The sequence below is a fragment of the Panthera uncia genome (genome assembly GCF_023721935.1).
Source record: "Panthera uncia isolate 11264 chromosome C1 unlocalized genomic scaffold, Puncia_PCG_1.0 HiC_scaffold_3, whole genome shotgun sequence".
NCBI classification, from domain to species: Eukaryota; Metazoa; Chordata; class Mammalia; order Carnivora; family Felidae; genus Panthera; species Panthera uncia.
This window is the reverse complement of record NW_026057584.1, coordinates 18,482,744-18,496,491: the sequence shown is the minus strand read 5'-3', so window position 1 is coordinate 18,496,491 and position 13,748 is coordinate 18,482,744. Positions and strand designations below refer to the sequence as shown.

At 49.0% G+C, this 13,748-nt stretch overlaps 2 protein-coding genes across 6 annotated transcripts in view; both read right to left on the bottom strand.

The window, feature by feature from the left end:
• NHEJ1 (non-homologous end joining factor 1) overlaps positions 1 to 7,032 on the bottom strand; it is an 81,209-nt gene extending 74,177 nt beyond the window's left edge. Inside the window, exons 1-3 of one of the 4 annotated variants that reach the window (XR_007454279.1) lie at positions 6,590 to 6,876; positions 3,859 to 4,035; positions 3,230 to 3,442 (exon numbers count right to left, since the gene is read on the bottom strand). Coding sequence is in view for 3 of the 4 variants with exons in the window: in XM_049614859.1 (XP_049470816.1) it covers positions 3,230 to 3,442; positions 3,859 to 4,035 (390 nt within the window). In the remaining variant the exon portion in view is untranslated. Of the gene's footprint in view, positions 1 to 3,229; positions 3,443 to 3,858; positions 4,036 to 6,589; positions 6,877 to 6,952 lie in introns of those variants that run through there. The other 3 variants (XM_049614859.1, XM_049614860.1, XM_049614858.1) reach the window with 3 other exon arrangements.
• A 322-nt stretch (positions 7,033 to 7,354) lies between these two features.
• The window catches only part of SLC23A3 (solute carrier family 23 member 3), an 8,083-nt gene continuing 1,689 nt past the window's right edge, over positions 7,355 to 13,748 (bottom strand). Inside the window, exons 3-12 of one of the 2 annotated variants that reach the window (XM_049614865.1) lie at positions 13,514 to 13,635; positions 13,253 to 13,326; positions 12,865 to 13,046; positions 12,427 to 12,550; positions 12,156 to 12,270; positions 10,940 to 11,193; positions 10,261 to 10,366; positions 9,790 to 9,954; positions 8,698 to 8,793; positions 7,355 to 8,605 (exon numbers count right to left, since the gene is read on the bottom strand). In XM_049614865.1, coding sequence (XP_049470822.1) covers positions 8,316 to 8,605; positions 8,698 to 8,793; positions 9,790 to 9,954; positions 10,261 to 10,366; positions 10,940 to 11,193; positions 12,156 to 12,270; positions 12,427 to 12,550; positions 12,865 to 13,046; positions 13,253 to 13,326; positions 13,514 to 13,635 — 1,528 coding nt within the window. In that variant the 3' untranslated portion in view covers positions 7,355 to 8,315. The remainder of the gene's footprint in view (positions 8,606 to 8,697; positions 8,794 to 9,789; positions 9,955 to 10,260; positions 10,367 to 10,939; positions 11,194 to 12,155; positions 12,271 to 12,426; positions 12,551 to 12,864; positions 13,047 to 13,252; positions 13,327 to 13,513; positions 13,636 to 13,748) is intronic. The other variant, XM_049614866.1, reaches the window with a different exon arrangement.

Sequence of the window (13,748 nt, the reverse complement as noted above, 5' to 3'; positions counted from 1 at the left end):
CAGAAAGGGGCTAGAAAGCGGTGACCCAAAGCTCTACATATTCCATGATATCCCGCAGAGACTTGAGAACTATTAAGTCATTAGTGTGAACATCCTGTGTTGTACCCTCCTGTTCTCCTGCATGACTAGTAGGAGTTAAGCTGCGTAATCTCTCTGGAAGACAATTTGGCATTATGTGAGCAAGAGTAAAATTACAAATATTCCTTGATTTAGCTATTCCACTGCTAGTTTACTCATACGTTTACACATAGGAAAAGTAAATACAAGGACAGTCACCAGGCATAACAACAAAAGAATGGAAACAACTTAAAAGTCTACTAGTAGCATATCAATTAAATACATGTTGATATATTCATTAAATAAAACTCTGTTACCATTAAAGAATATTAAGGCAGATCTTCTCAATATATTGCTATGAATGATTTCTAAATTCTAGAATTAAGTGATGGATTATGTGGATAGCACGCTGCCATTTGTGAAAATGCACACACACACACCCAGATACGTATTTGACTGAGTATGTACATACTTACATATATGCAAACCTACGTATAGCTTTAAGAATTCACAAGATGGCATCCGTAGCTGCTTTAAAGAAGGAAAAGGAGCGACTAGAAAAAGGAGTAGAAAGACCTATTTTTTCACACTAGACCTTTAAATGCTATTTGAAATGTTTGTCTTTTGCATGAATTACTCATTGAAAAAAAATGAAATAAAAACTATCACAACAATGAGTAACAAACAAAAATTATGACTGTGTGACCTCACAGACACACACACGAGCCTGAAATAGTATCCGCCTACACCCTTGACGGTGTCCACTGGCTCTAACTTTTTCCCTGTAAAGCCTCCTCAGGTTCAGGGGTTTCCCTGGGATGGCATGCTTCTTCTTTTTTTAATAATAAATATATCATTTTACCTTAAAGCACTATTGTTCACCAACTGATCCATAGTCACGTCTCCCTGTGGCCAGTCAGGACTGATTCCACTCCAAACACTAATGCTTCTTTCCTTATTGCAGCTGCCCAATTAGAGAAATTTGCCTACAACAGCTAGTTTTCCCTTTACATAGTATTTTCCATTCTAATATCATTATGTAAGTGCTCTTTATTCTTTCAGGGAGAAAAAACAAAAAACAAAAACATTTGAGCCCACCAGCCTCCTAGGAGACCTGCCTCCGAAATCTCACTATTCTGAATTTCTAGGGCTGTGTGATGCAAAATGAGACTAGCAATAGCTGGCGCTTCCCAAAGGCAGCCTTAATGTTCTGGTCCCGGAACAGGCATTATCAAGGGAACAGTGCCCCCTGGTGTTACTTAGAAAAAGTTAACAGGGTTTTGAACAAAAGAGCGACGTCTAAAGAAGGATGGAAATTTTCATCAAAAATTTCAATTAAAAACAACAGATATCAATGACTGCTATCTGCTAAGCACTGCTGATGGACCTTAGAAAGTCTGAGATGAGAGGCGCCTGAGTGGCTCAGTCGGTTAAGCGAGTGACTTCAGATCAGATCATGATCCCACAGTTCATGAGTTCGAGCCTGTCGTCGGGCTCTGGGCTGACAGCTCAGAGCCTGGAACCTGCTTCAGATTCTGTGTCTCCCCCTCTCTCTGCCCCTCCCCCGACTCGCACTCTGTCTCTCTCTCTCAAAAATAAATAAACATTAAAAAATTTTTAAGAAAGTCTGAGGTGAATGAGAAGTAGTTCTCCGCAGCACCCAAGCCCAGCTTTACTGGATTCTAGATCAATGGGGCGCCTGGGTGGCTCACACAGTTAAGCATCTGACTTCGGCTCACGTCATGATCTACTTGCGGTTTGTGAGTTGGAGCTCCGTCTTGGGCTCTGTGCTGTCAGCTCAGAGCCTGAAGCCTGCTTCGGATTCTGTGTCTCCATCTCTCTCCCCTCCCCTGATCACGTTCTATCTCTCTCTCTCTCTCTCAAAAATAAATAAACATTTAAAAAAAATTTTTTTAAACACATGAGAGAAGAGCTTCTCAAAAAGCACTTTGTCACATCCACTCTGTTGATGCCAAAGCATCACATCATCTCTGGAAAACTAAAGAGGGGCTATAGGAAATGATGCCCACTTGTCTTCAGGTCCTTCTGCTGATAAACCTACATCCTGAGACCTCCCTTAGAAGACACAGGCCTCTAATGCTACTGACTGAAACAAGCCGTTTATATAAAAGGGTAGAAGGGACCAGTGGCAGTAATTCCTGCAAACAAGTTTAGTGTTTACTCTCAAGCTAATTCCTAATAAAAGCTCTTGGGGCCTAGAAAGCTACAAGTGAGCAAAGAACATTACCTTCCTAGTAGCTGAAAATGGGCTCTTGAATCAGACCTACCTGGGAGTAAAATTCCAGCTCATTCATTTATAAGCTGGATGACTCTGGACTGCCTTCGATCTCAGCTTCCTACTCTGAAAACAGGGATAAGAATACTTACCTTGCAGAGCAGCGGTGAGGATTAAGTGACAAGAAGGGTTCAAAAAGGTACATGACACTGTACATACTCTGCCCTGTTGCCAGGCTGATCTTGATAAATTACAAATTGGATCACGTTAAACCCCTGCTTAAAGTTTTTCAGTGTATCCCTGTTGCATTTAGGATAAAATCCAAACTCATTAGAATCCTTCAAAATCTGGTCACTGCCCACCTCATTTCCCACAACTCCCGGCAGTCATGAAGTTCCCCCACTTGCCCACACTTCTATATCTCCCTGTTTCTCAAAATACACTCTGGCCTAGAATGACCTCCTGATCTTCTCCCAATTACTTCCTGCTCACCTTCAAAATCAGCTCAGAAACTATCTCTCCAAAAAAGGTTTTTCGGACCTTTGATCATCCTGAGCTTACCTCAGTCAGAGAATTTGCCATACTTTATCCCATTTTCTGTCTGTCTTCTCACTAGATTATGAACTCCAGGAATAGGCTATGTTGTGTTAGATCTAGACACCCAACTATGGGCTCTTTAGCCCATAGTAAACACCTAATAAATGTTGAATAAATAAAGCAATGAATAAAGACATACAATAAAGCAGGTAAACCCAAACTCTGCAAGTAAAGGATACACCAGTCAAGAATCCATTTTGCCTTCTGTCTAGTCAAGGAAAGTTTTCCAACTGGAGAAGAATTTCAAATGGAGTCCACACAAAAAATAAAAGCACCTAAAGATTCATTTCAAAGCAGCTGGCATTCCCCTTCCCCACCCCATATCTGAATTGCACTCACCAGGGAAGGGTTAGCTAGGATGCAGTGGAAATTCCAATAAAAGGGGAGACCGGAGAGCTCACTCTGCACCCGTAGTATCATTGCCTCGTCCACACGATCACAGGAAAAGGTAGCTTTGCCAGGGCAAGCAGTGTCCTTCAACAATGGGCGAAGCAGATCATCCAAATGACAGAGAAAAGCTGCAGGGGGGGCAGTCAGGCGCTTGTTCAGCTCCTAAAAAGACAGCAGGGGTCGTACAGAGTGAGACTACTAAAAGGAAACTGACTCCCCACTCCGTAACAGCAAAGGAAAGCTCATTAACATGAAGACAGTGGGCATGAGAAGAAGGGAGGGAAAAAAGACACAGGAACAGGAAAGAAGAAAACAAAAAGAGAGAGCAACTGGTCTCCTTCACGATCGTGCGTGTACTGCATGCCGTGCAGAAACTAACACACGTACAACCAAATGGAAAAGATCCCAGGGCTTTGGGTAGAAGTGCAGGACACTCATTGGAACTGTCTCAACCTGATCCGACCTCCCTTGGCAACCTACAGGCCAGTACGCTGGTTGGTGTGAATGTACCCTGACCTCCACTGAGACAGAAATCATACCCACGACCGCCCCACCGCAGGACTTCTTGTCACACTTACCTTGGCTCTCTGGCTGACCACACTAGCGTCCACCTGTTCGTGCCACACCTGTTGCAGATCTGAAACCAGCAAGGCATAGCCCTGCTTGGTGATATAAGCCTTGACCAAGAGGGAGTTCTTGGCGAGTGGCAGCCACGCCCATGGCTGCATCAACAGACCTTGCTCCAGTTCCTCCATCTGCGGGAAAGTCTTAATTTAGGAAAGTGCCCGGGGGTACTGCAGGCCTGGGGGTGGGGGCACCACTCAAAAGCTCTATATCAAATAAGCCTTGTGAAAGACTCCTCCCTCATAAGACAGACGGCACGGACTTAAATCCTCCCCCTCCCCTCCCCACACACAACCCCCCACTCCCATCCCCTGCCCCACATGTAACCAGCTGGACAACCTTACTACCTCCTGGCCACTACAAATCTATTTAGAATTTTTTTTTAATTAAGTTCCTAAAGGGCATAAAATATCTTTCTTCCATAGTGTTCAAGCCTTGGCATATTGGTATGAGTATTTCTGCTTGCTAACAATATAACTTAATGTGGAAACCTGAACCATTCTTGTTACATCTTTTTTCTTTTTTTAATGTTTATTTATTTTTGAGAGAGACAGAGACAGAGCTTGAGCAGGGGAGGGGCAGAGAGGGAGAGAGACACAGAATCCGAAGCAGGTTCCAGGCTCCGAGCTGTCAGCACAGAGCCCGACGCGGGGCTTGAACTCACGGACCGCGAGATCGTGACCTGAGCCGAAGTCGGACGCCCAACCGACTGAGCCACCCGGGCGCCCCTCTTGTTGCATCTTTATCACATTCCTAATAAAAACATCAATGCTACCCTGTCCCAGAACTTCTAGAAGAGAAGTAGTTCTTGTCTTATAAAACATCATAAATCATAAGTGTCATGAGCAGGAAGTTCAAATTATTTGATCATTATCTAGAAATAAAACTCTAGAAACTCTCAGAATTTCAAATATATATTTATATTCTCTAAATACATATATACATACAAACATATACATATACATACATACACATTTATATACACATACAAACATTCCTCAACACAGGGATTCTTAATCTAGCGTCTGTGCTTGTGAATCCTCTGAAATTATATGCATAATCTATGCAAACATGCGTATAGCCATTTGGGAGGAAGAAGTCCACAGCTACGTCAAATTCTCAAAGGGATCAATGACACACATATACAGACCTAATAAACTCTTTTGTTTGTCCAGAAGCAAACAAAAAAGCCCCAAATCCCATTTCGAGAAGAATGTGGGTGACTAAGAAGTCATAAACACAAGGCACAGCATTTCGCAGAGGTAGAGACAATTCATTAACTTCCATTTCACTCATCCCCCCAGATCCCCAACCCAAGGCACTGTCATGCCCTGCTGTATATCCTGGAACTCCTGGAAACCAACTTTTCTAGTTCAACAACTAAATTTTAGTCTTAACTTAGTAGATGTTCTGTAACTATGGTTACTTTACAGGAAGTCTGGTCATTTTTCCTGTGGGTAAAAAAAAAAAAAAAAAAAGTGATACAATTTCCTTCATTATTTCAGTCTATAAATACAAAGTGAAGTGAGGGAGTCGTCTTAGAATATAAAGGAAATAATGAAATTCCTTGGATTTCATTAACATGATTAACATGGCTCTATTCCTCCTGTCATTTCCATCACAGTCTAAGCCGTTATTCTTACAACCATAACCTTGCTTTTGAAGTGGGGTCTTGTAACAAAACTTAATTTGTACAGTCAATAGTTAGGTGAAAAGTAAATATATTTTGTGATTTTTATTTGCAGCAGCCTTGTGTTTGGAGGATGGGACTGCAGTCACTTCCCATCTGCCGCTCCCACAGGGAGATCTTGGAATGATTAAGCTAGCCCTCACTAGAGCAGAGTTCCACATTGCCAAAGGTCACAAAGTCAAGTGAACAAGTGAAGTCACCAAGCCCTTCAGTGCACCCTCTAAGAGTGCCAAAATAGTGTTGATTCTCCTCGCCTAACACTTCAGAAAGCCTGGACGCTCAAAACCCTCAAACTGTATAGTTGTTTTCTGTCTTGTTTGGGGGTGGGAGAGGAGTCTAAAATGCGCTCAGGGTATGGGGCACACGGGTGGCTCAGTTGGTTAAAGCCACAGACTTCGCTCAGGTCAGGATCTCACAGTTCATAGGTTCCAGCCCCATACTGGGGTCTACGCTGAGAGCTCAGCTCAGAGCCTGAGGCTGCTTCGGATTTTCTGTCTCCCTCTCTCTCTGCCCCTCCCCTGCTCGCGCTCTGTCACTTTCTCCCTCTCTCTCAAAAATAAATAAACATTTTTTTTAATTAAAAAAAAAAACGTGCTCAGGATCAAGAGGCCCCATAGGAAGGTCTGAGACATTCAGCACCAGACTTGGGATTGGCAATGCTCCCACCACGCGCGTCCTATTGAGTTCAAGGCCTCTGAATCTTATCTTTCCCCACCTCCCCAACCCCCCCTTCAAAGCCCTCTTTAACCTTTATGTTAACAAGATTCATCCATTTATTATTCTTGAATGACGCTTAGGAGCGCCGACAGTCAGGTGCGGTAGGTAGTCTGAGAACCCGGGTCCGCACCGAGTCCCGCCCCTCGGCCCAGCCTCTCTCTCGGCGCAGCTCCCCCGCCATCCTGCAGAGGGCAGCAAGGCCCCAGCCACCGTCCGGGTTGGGCCACGCCCCGTCCCTCCGTGGGGACCAACCCTGGCTCCCTTTACCACAGCCCCACCCCAGGAGTCGCCTGACGTAGTTTCCATCCGCCCTCGCCGCAAGGGACTTCGCCGTCTGCCTCTCCACTTTGACAGCTGTGGCTGCACCGAGGCGCGGCTCGGGACCCCTCGGGGGTAACAAAACCGACCACCGGCCGCTTTGCAGCTCCGAGGAGCCCGCCAACCAGTAGCCACACAAACCCGCCTCGCCACCGGAAGGCGGGCTGCGCACGCGCTGCGCACGCGCCCCGCCCACCCACGGAGGCCTGCCGCAGCACTCGGGCCGCGCGCGGCTCCCGGCACGCCGGCGGAATCCCGGGGGGCCCCTCGCCGCCTGGCTCCGGCTGAGGCCTCGGTCCTGATTCGAACCCGACACCACCTACCGTGAGCGGCCGCGAGAGCTCCCACCGTCCTCTCTGCAGACCGCGCAAACCGAAAGGCCTAGAGTACAGGCCTTTCGGGACCTAGGGGCGGGGCCGAGGCCCGATGTGGGCGGGGCATCTGGGTCCTCGCGGCAGAAGAAAGCGAGCTGGGGGGCCGCCGCTCGGGGAGAGCGGGAAAAGGGCCGCTGGACCCGCTGCTGGGAAAGTGGAGTAGTAGTGGCGCCCCTCGGAATCGCGCTGGCCGAGTAGGAAGAGTGGCAGATGAGGTGCGGGAGAGGGGTCCCAGGATTTGGACCCTTCAATAAACTCAGGTCACTTCCCTCCCCTACCTTTCCAGCCCCCCCCTTTTTTGTTTTAATAAAATGAGGAAATTGAACTTCACTAATTTCTCTGATCCTCACCAGCACTCAAGTTGTTTCAGAGATGATTCTTCCATGCATAAATCCCATGGTCTGACCTCATCCTTTACCTCTCCTGTCTCATTTCTCCTTCCATTTTTACCCCCATACTTCTGCTCCATCACCACGGAGAAACTTGAAATCCCTCAACTCATCTTGTACTTTGTACAGTTTACGGTTTTGCTTCAGCTGCATGCCTGAGCCTGACATATTCTCCCCATCCGCTTTCCACAACCAGAGTCTTCTCGTCAAGGCCAGCCTCAGTGCTGCATCTTCCATAAGGCCTTTGCCACGATCCACAATCAGAATTAACTGTTTCTTCTCTTTTGCTCCCATAGCATTGTTTTAATCTTTAATACAGACTGCCTTCTGGCTTGGATTTTAATTAATAATTACATAGGTCTTTTTTTTTTTTAATGTTTATTTATTTAGAGAGAGCACACAAGCAGGGGGAGAGGCAGAGAGAGAGAATCCCAAGCAGGCTCCACGCTCAGCACGGAGCCCTACACGGTGCCTGAGCCAAAGTCAAGAGTTGGACACTTATCCGACTGAGCCACCCAGGTGCCCCTACATAAGGCTTTTTAAATGGTAGGTACCTTAAGAAGGCAGGGACCCTGTGTTCTCCATATCTGTAGTTCCAAGACCTTGCACATGGGAGGCCCTCAATAAATATTTGTTAAGTGAATGCTGGGGTTCGACTATAGATAGTTCACATACAAAATCTCATTCATTCATTCATGGTCCACTAAACCATGGCCCCTGCCGGGAACAGTTAGGCCTAATTAAGAGAAGGAAAGGCAACACACCTATTGGGAAGTGAGACCTTTAGGTGGGTCCATTTCTCACACACACACACACACACACACACCTTCTTCCTAGGAGAAATTAGAGCCTGTGAGCTGACTCTCACAGCAAGCTGGGAGATAGGGCTAAACTAACCAGGACAGGGGCAGGAGTCCTGGTAATCACTGGGACCTAAGTTCTCTGCTAGACTCAGGACACTGCTCCCCAAAGCCAAGCAACAAGTCTGCTGTCTCTCCTGGCTCACAGGCCCCTCCTTCCTCATTCCTAGGGTCTTCAGGCAGAGGGCAGAGGCAACGGAAGGGCTGGGGGATACAGGGAGACCAATTTTGGGTGGGGAAAGGAAGTTGGTACTCTTTAGCAGCCTTCTCCCTGGATTTCTGAGGCACCTGAGCCTCTTGGGTAGAGAAAGGAGATGGCAGCCCTTGACCTAGGCCTCGCTCAAGCCTTGTGCCTGCAAAAGAAAGGTTGGTCAGGCTATTGCCCCACCCAGGGAGTGATAACATCCGGGCTGCTCCCCAGTGCTGGGGCTTGGCCTCAGCTTACCAGGAATGGTGTTCTCTAAGAGGAAACCCAAGAGTCCTGCCAGGAAGATGGGCTCTGTGAGCAGCGAGCGCAGTAATACATCCAAGGGGCTCCAGCCTACAGAAAGTTGGGGCCAGGCAGGAGGGGAACTCTGATCCTATGCAAGGCCAATGGGTCATACTTCTAGACCTAAATCTAAGTCTTGGGCTAAGGACAGATCTTTTCCCATCTCCCCCACCTTTTACCCCTACTCTCTAGTTCCCCACCCAGGCCCTTCGCACAAGGTCCCTGCCTATCATCCTGTCTTCTGAGCATCCACATGCCCTCTGAATATGCTTTGGTAGTTCCAGGCTCTGGAAAGCTTGGTATTAAAAGTCCCAACCTTACTTCCCACTTCTTATAGTCTATGCTGTACCCTGGTTGTCTCAACCTCAGTACTACTGACATTTTGGGCCAGATAATTCTTTGATGGAGGGGGGCTGTCCTGTGCATTGTAGGATATTTAGCATCATCCCTCTATCCACTAAATGCCAATAACAATCCCCTCTTCCGTTTGTAATGGCCAAAAATATCTCTGGATATTGTCAAATATTCCCTGTGGGGCAAAATCATCCTCAATTGAGTACCACTGCTAGTTGCTAAGCTCCACTAACTAATGTATTTGCTACTCCTCAGACATACCCTATGACCCTATTTCTATATCCTTGTTTATGACGGTTCCCCCGCCAGAAATGACCTTCCTCCCACTAAATATGTTCAAATCTTACCATCCTTTAGACCAGCTCAGTGTTAACTTTTTCTGTAAAACTTACTTGGATCATCTTAAGCAGAAACCATTTCTCACTGCCAAGCACCCCAGCCAGCTCCTTATCTAAGCCTTTCCCTGTTACGTTCCTACACATGTCATCTCTTTTGTTAGACCGTAACATCTGGAGGCCCCTTTATATCCGAAGGGGCTAGCCTGGTGCTCAATAAATATTTGCTAAACGAATGGGTGAACTATTTACACCAAATCACAGAAAAGGGTGTGGGACCTGGAGTCTAGAGAGCCTCCAGCCTCCAGCCCTTGCTTTCCCAGTACTGTCCAACTCCTCTTCCCATCCCCACCCCCACCTGTGCTCAGCACAGGGGCTTCCTGAAGCCATCTCGGAAGCAGCAGGGCCATGAAGACGGAGAAGCCAACAATGAAGACGTTCCGCCCAGAGTCAATGTCAGCCAGGTGGAAGCTGGAGAATCCAGTAGACAGAACCACGGCCTGGGTCACCCCAAGCATCCCACCTGTCTCGTAGGGAAGTAATCAAAGGGGTTGGGAAGGGCTGGCAAGGAGAGAGTATTGCAGGGTGGGGCAGGTTGTGATGGAGAGAGACAACCAAAGGCTCATTTTCCCATTATGTCGGAAGCCCAGTCAAGAGGCCAAGATGTTGGGCTGAGAAAATGAGGGCAGCTGACCCACAGCTGACACCCCGTAGGTCAGGGGTGCTGTTCAGAAAGAGAGGGGGCCAGCCACAAGCAACCAGTTGGCCATCCTGGGGTGGGGGTGGGGGGTACTGGTTCAATGCCAGTCCTGCTGATACATCCACTCACCAAGTACAGGCAGCGGGATGGTGGTGAGGAGTTGGGCCAGCCTCGGGGAGAGCCCAAGCCCCACGCAGAGCAGTCCCACCAGATGGGCCACTCGCCGAGATCCAGCCTATGCGAAGCAGAGATGCTAGAAAACACAGCCACCTCCTTGATCGCCTCTTCAAGAGTTTTGCCTGGCTGGCCCCTTCTCATCATTTGGATCTCAACTCAAATGTGATCCTTCCGAGAAGCACTCTACTTAAAGGACACTCCGTTTCTCAACCACTATCCCCCTACTACCCTGCTTCATTTTCTTTTTCTTTTTTTTTTTAAGAGTTTATTTTCAATTTTTACCTGCTTTGTTTCTTGATAGCACTTAACACTCTGTACCTATCTTACTTTTTTTTTTTTTTTTAATTGTCTGCCTCTCCCTCTCTGAAGTGCCCAAGAGAGCAAGGACTTTGTATGACTTGATCTCGCCAGACGCCCCAGCAAGGGTACCGTGTCGGAGGTATGGGAGTTTAGTAGTGACTTAGTGTCTTCCTCACGGTCCTAGCCGTTGCCACTTCTAGGCACCTCCCTAAATGAGATCATTGAGGTGGCGTGCCTGGCGGAATGCTGGACACAGATGGCAACCGGTCAGCGTGAGTTCCCTTCCCTCTCATGTACTTCCACTCCCCTGCCCCCACCCCTGTCCACATACCTGGATAAGACTCACTGTGCCCACGTTGGGGAAGCTGGATGCAGTGCCCAGAGGGCTCCCCAACAGCCCGGCCAGCACACTGCCCAGACCCTCCAGGCTCAGCCCTCGATTGCAGGCATGTGGAGGTGGGGAAGGCAATTGCAGGAGCCGGCCACACAGGGCATAGCAGCCCAGGGAGCTGGTGGAGGCTGCCAAAGCCATGGAGATGCCTGCAGCCACAGCCCTGGGTGTCAGCAAGGGCCAGTCCCACTCACCTGGGGAGGGAGAAAAAGCCACCTTGGGGCCAGACTCAAGTCTGGAGCATCCCCCTGCTTCCAAAGGCCTGCGCCACAAGAATCCTCGAGACCCCATTGTCTTTGAAGACAATGTCTTCTGACAGAACCAACAAACTCAGGATAAGGACTCATCCCTTTATCATGGTCTACAAGGCTTCATCTTCCACCACACTCTGCCCTACTCTCTTTACTCCAGATAACACTGGCCTTGTTTCAGGCCCTTGTCCTTGCTGTGTTGCTGGCTACCACAGGGCCTTTGCACATGCTGCTCTCCCCACCTAGAATGCTCTTCTCCCTTGCCTTCACCTTGTTAGCACCTCCTCACCTCTCACATCTCAGCTCAAAGATCACTTTCTCAAGAACAGTTTTCCTGATCTCTCTGGTAAAGTCAGATTCTCCGTTATAAGCTGTCATTACACAATGCATCTCCCCATTGTTACACTTACCACATGTAATTTTCAATTTACTTGGGTGACTGTTTAATTAGTATCTGCATTCCCTAGCAGATGTAACCTTCCTGAGTATACGTACTGCGTCTGTCATATTTAACACCACGTCCCCTATCACATGCCCAGCACATAATCAGCACTCAACAGACCTCTATTAAGTTGACGAATGAACAACTTTTGTACACAATGCCTCAAAAGCAAACTTCATATGTAGGGCCACCAACTCCAATGCTTGTGAGGGTAGGTAGCATAAGTGTGTAAATCGGATGAGGATTATTAACAGGGAGTGATGGGCTTGCAGATGTCTCTTAACACTAAATAAAACTCCTGTGGTGAGGGGCTGGTATTGCCCTTCGGACTGGCAATTTCTCCCCCCTGGGTGTTTTGAGAAAGCACAGGATTTAACTCAGAAATGAAATTCGCTAAATCTTGAGTTCAAAGAAATAGACCTTTGATTTGAGTAAGAGGCTGAAGGATGAAGAGCAGACCTACCTGGGTGAGGCAGCCAAATCCATGGTGCCTTGGGGGAGGCAGACAGCTCCGGGGGGATGGCGCTCAGCCCCAGAAGGGCAGAGATGATCCACACACAGGCCACCGGTATCAGCACCTGAGGGGCGAGATTGAGACCGGAAAGAACCTCTCCCCCAGAACCTTCCGAGCCAGCCTTCGAGGGGTAGACAGAAACCAAAAAGGTAGCGGGCCAATCAAGCATTCCATGCCAGCCCTTCTCACCTCAACTCGCCCTGCCCAGACCCCAACATACCGAGAGGAGCCGGAAGACAGGAATGTGAGTGTGAGGCGAGGAGGCTGAAGCTGGCCTCCAGGGGCACCGAGGTAACTGGCAGGAGCCCAGGTGCTGAGAACAGATCACCATGACCAGGATAAGCCTAGGGGAGAGAAAGAGCTTTAGGAGCAAAAGGAAGCAGGCATCCCGAGGGGGGTAAGGGAGGTAGAGGAGGGGCAGAATTCCCTAACAGGGATCCCAGAGAAGAGAAGGAGGAGGACACCTTGGAGGGGCAGCAGGGCACGGTGTAAAAGCCAGGGAGACCACATGAACCCAGCAAAAGTCCTGGATTCCAAATCCACAAAGCATTGTCCCTGCTCAGATGGCTGCTGAATCGGGTAGGGCCAGCTGCTCTGCCCTCCCCCAGTCCCGCACAGCCCACTGGTCACCACCCCATGCCCCTCAGGACTTACGTACAGCAAGGCCAGTCCCCAGTGAGTAGAGCAGAAAAGGGACACCTCCCTGTGGGCAGAGAACCCTGCCACCACCAGGCTGGGGGCCAGCACCAGGGGCCCACAGTGGGAGAACAAATGGCCGGGACTCCCCAACAGCCCCAGCGTGCCCTGCAGCACCCCGGATACCACCACAGCCCCGGACACCTGGAGAAGCCGAGAAAAAGACAAAGAGGATGCATTCTGCTCCATCAAGTTGACCTCAGTCTGGACTTCTCAACTAATCCCAGGGGGTGGGTCTCTGTCCCAACTCCTTCCCCCAGATCATCTCAGGCCCCAGCAAATGGAAACAGGAAACTCCTCCATCCCGGCACCACCTTCAGCCCTCCTGCTCGCCATCCCCAGGCACTCACCTCTCGGAGAGAAGTGTTCCGGAGCGCCAGGCCATGGCAGCCAGGCCCCCCACACAGGCGCAGCACAAGGGAGGCTGGGGAAAGTTGGGGGCGTGGAGAGGAGAGAGGTAAGTGGGACAGAGCCCCATTGTTCTACAGTCCTTGCTGGTCCGGGGCACAGCTCCAAGACCCCATAGCCTAGCAGTTCCCACCACTGCCCACTCTCAATCCTGTGCCCGCCCAGGTCTGGAGGCTCAGACTGGCACTCCACTCCACCCTCACCCTGTGCCCTTGCTCTGTGCTCACAGTTTCCAGGTGTCCGGATGGCCAGAGGTAGCTTCTGGCTGGTCAGCACCAGAGCAGGGACGAGGAACTCTAAGGACGGAGCCTGGACAAGAGGCAGCCTGTAGGAATAGCAGCCCTGGCTACTAGAGACAAGTGGCAGCCAAAAGGACTCCTCAGGCCACTCCTACACACACACACACACACACACACACACACACACACACACACACAC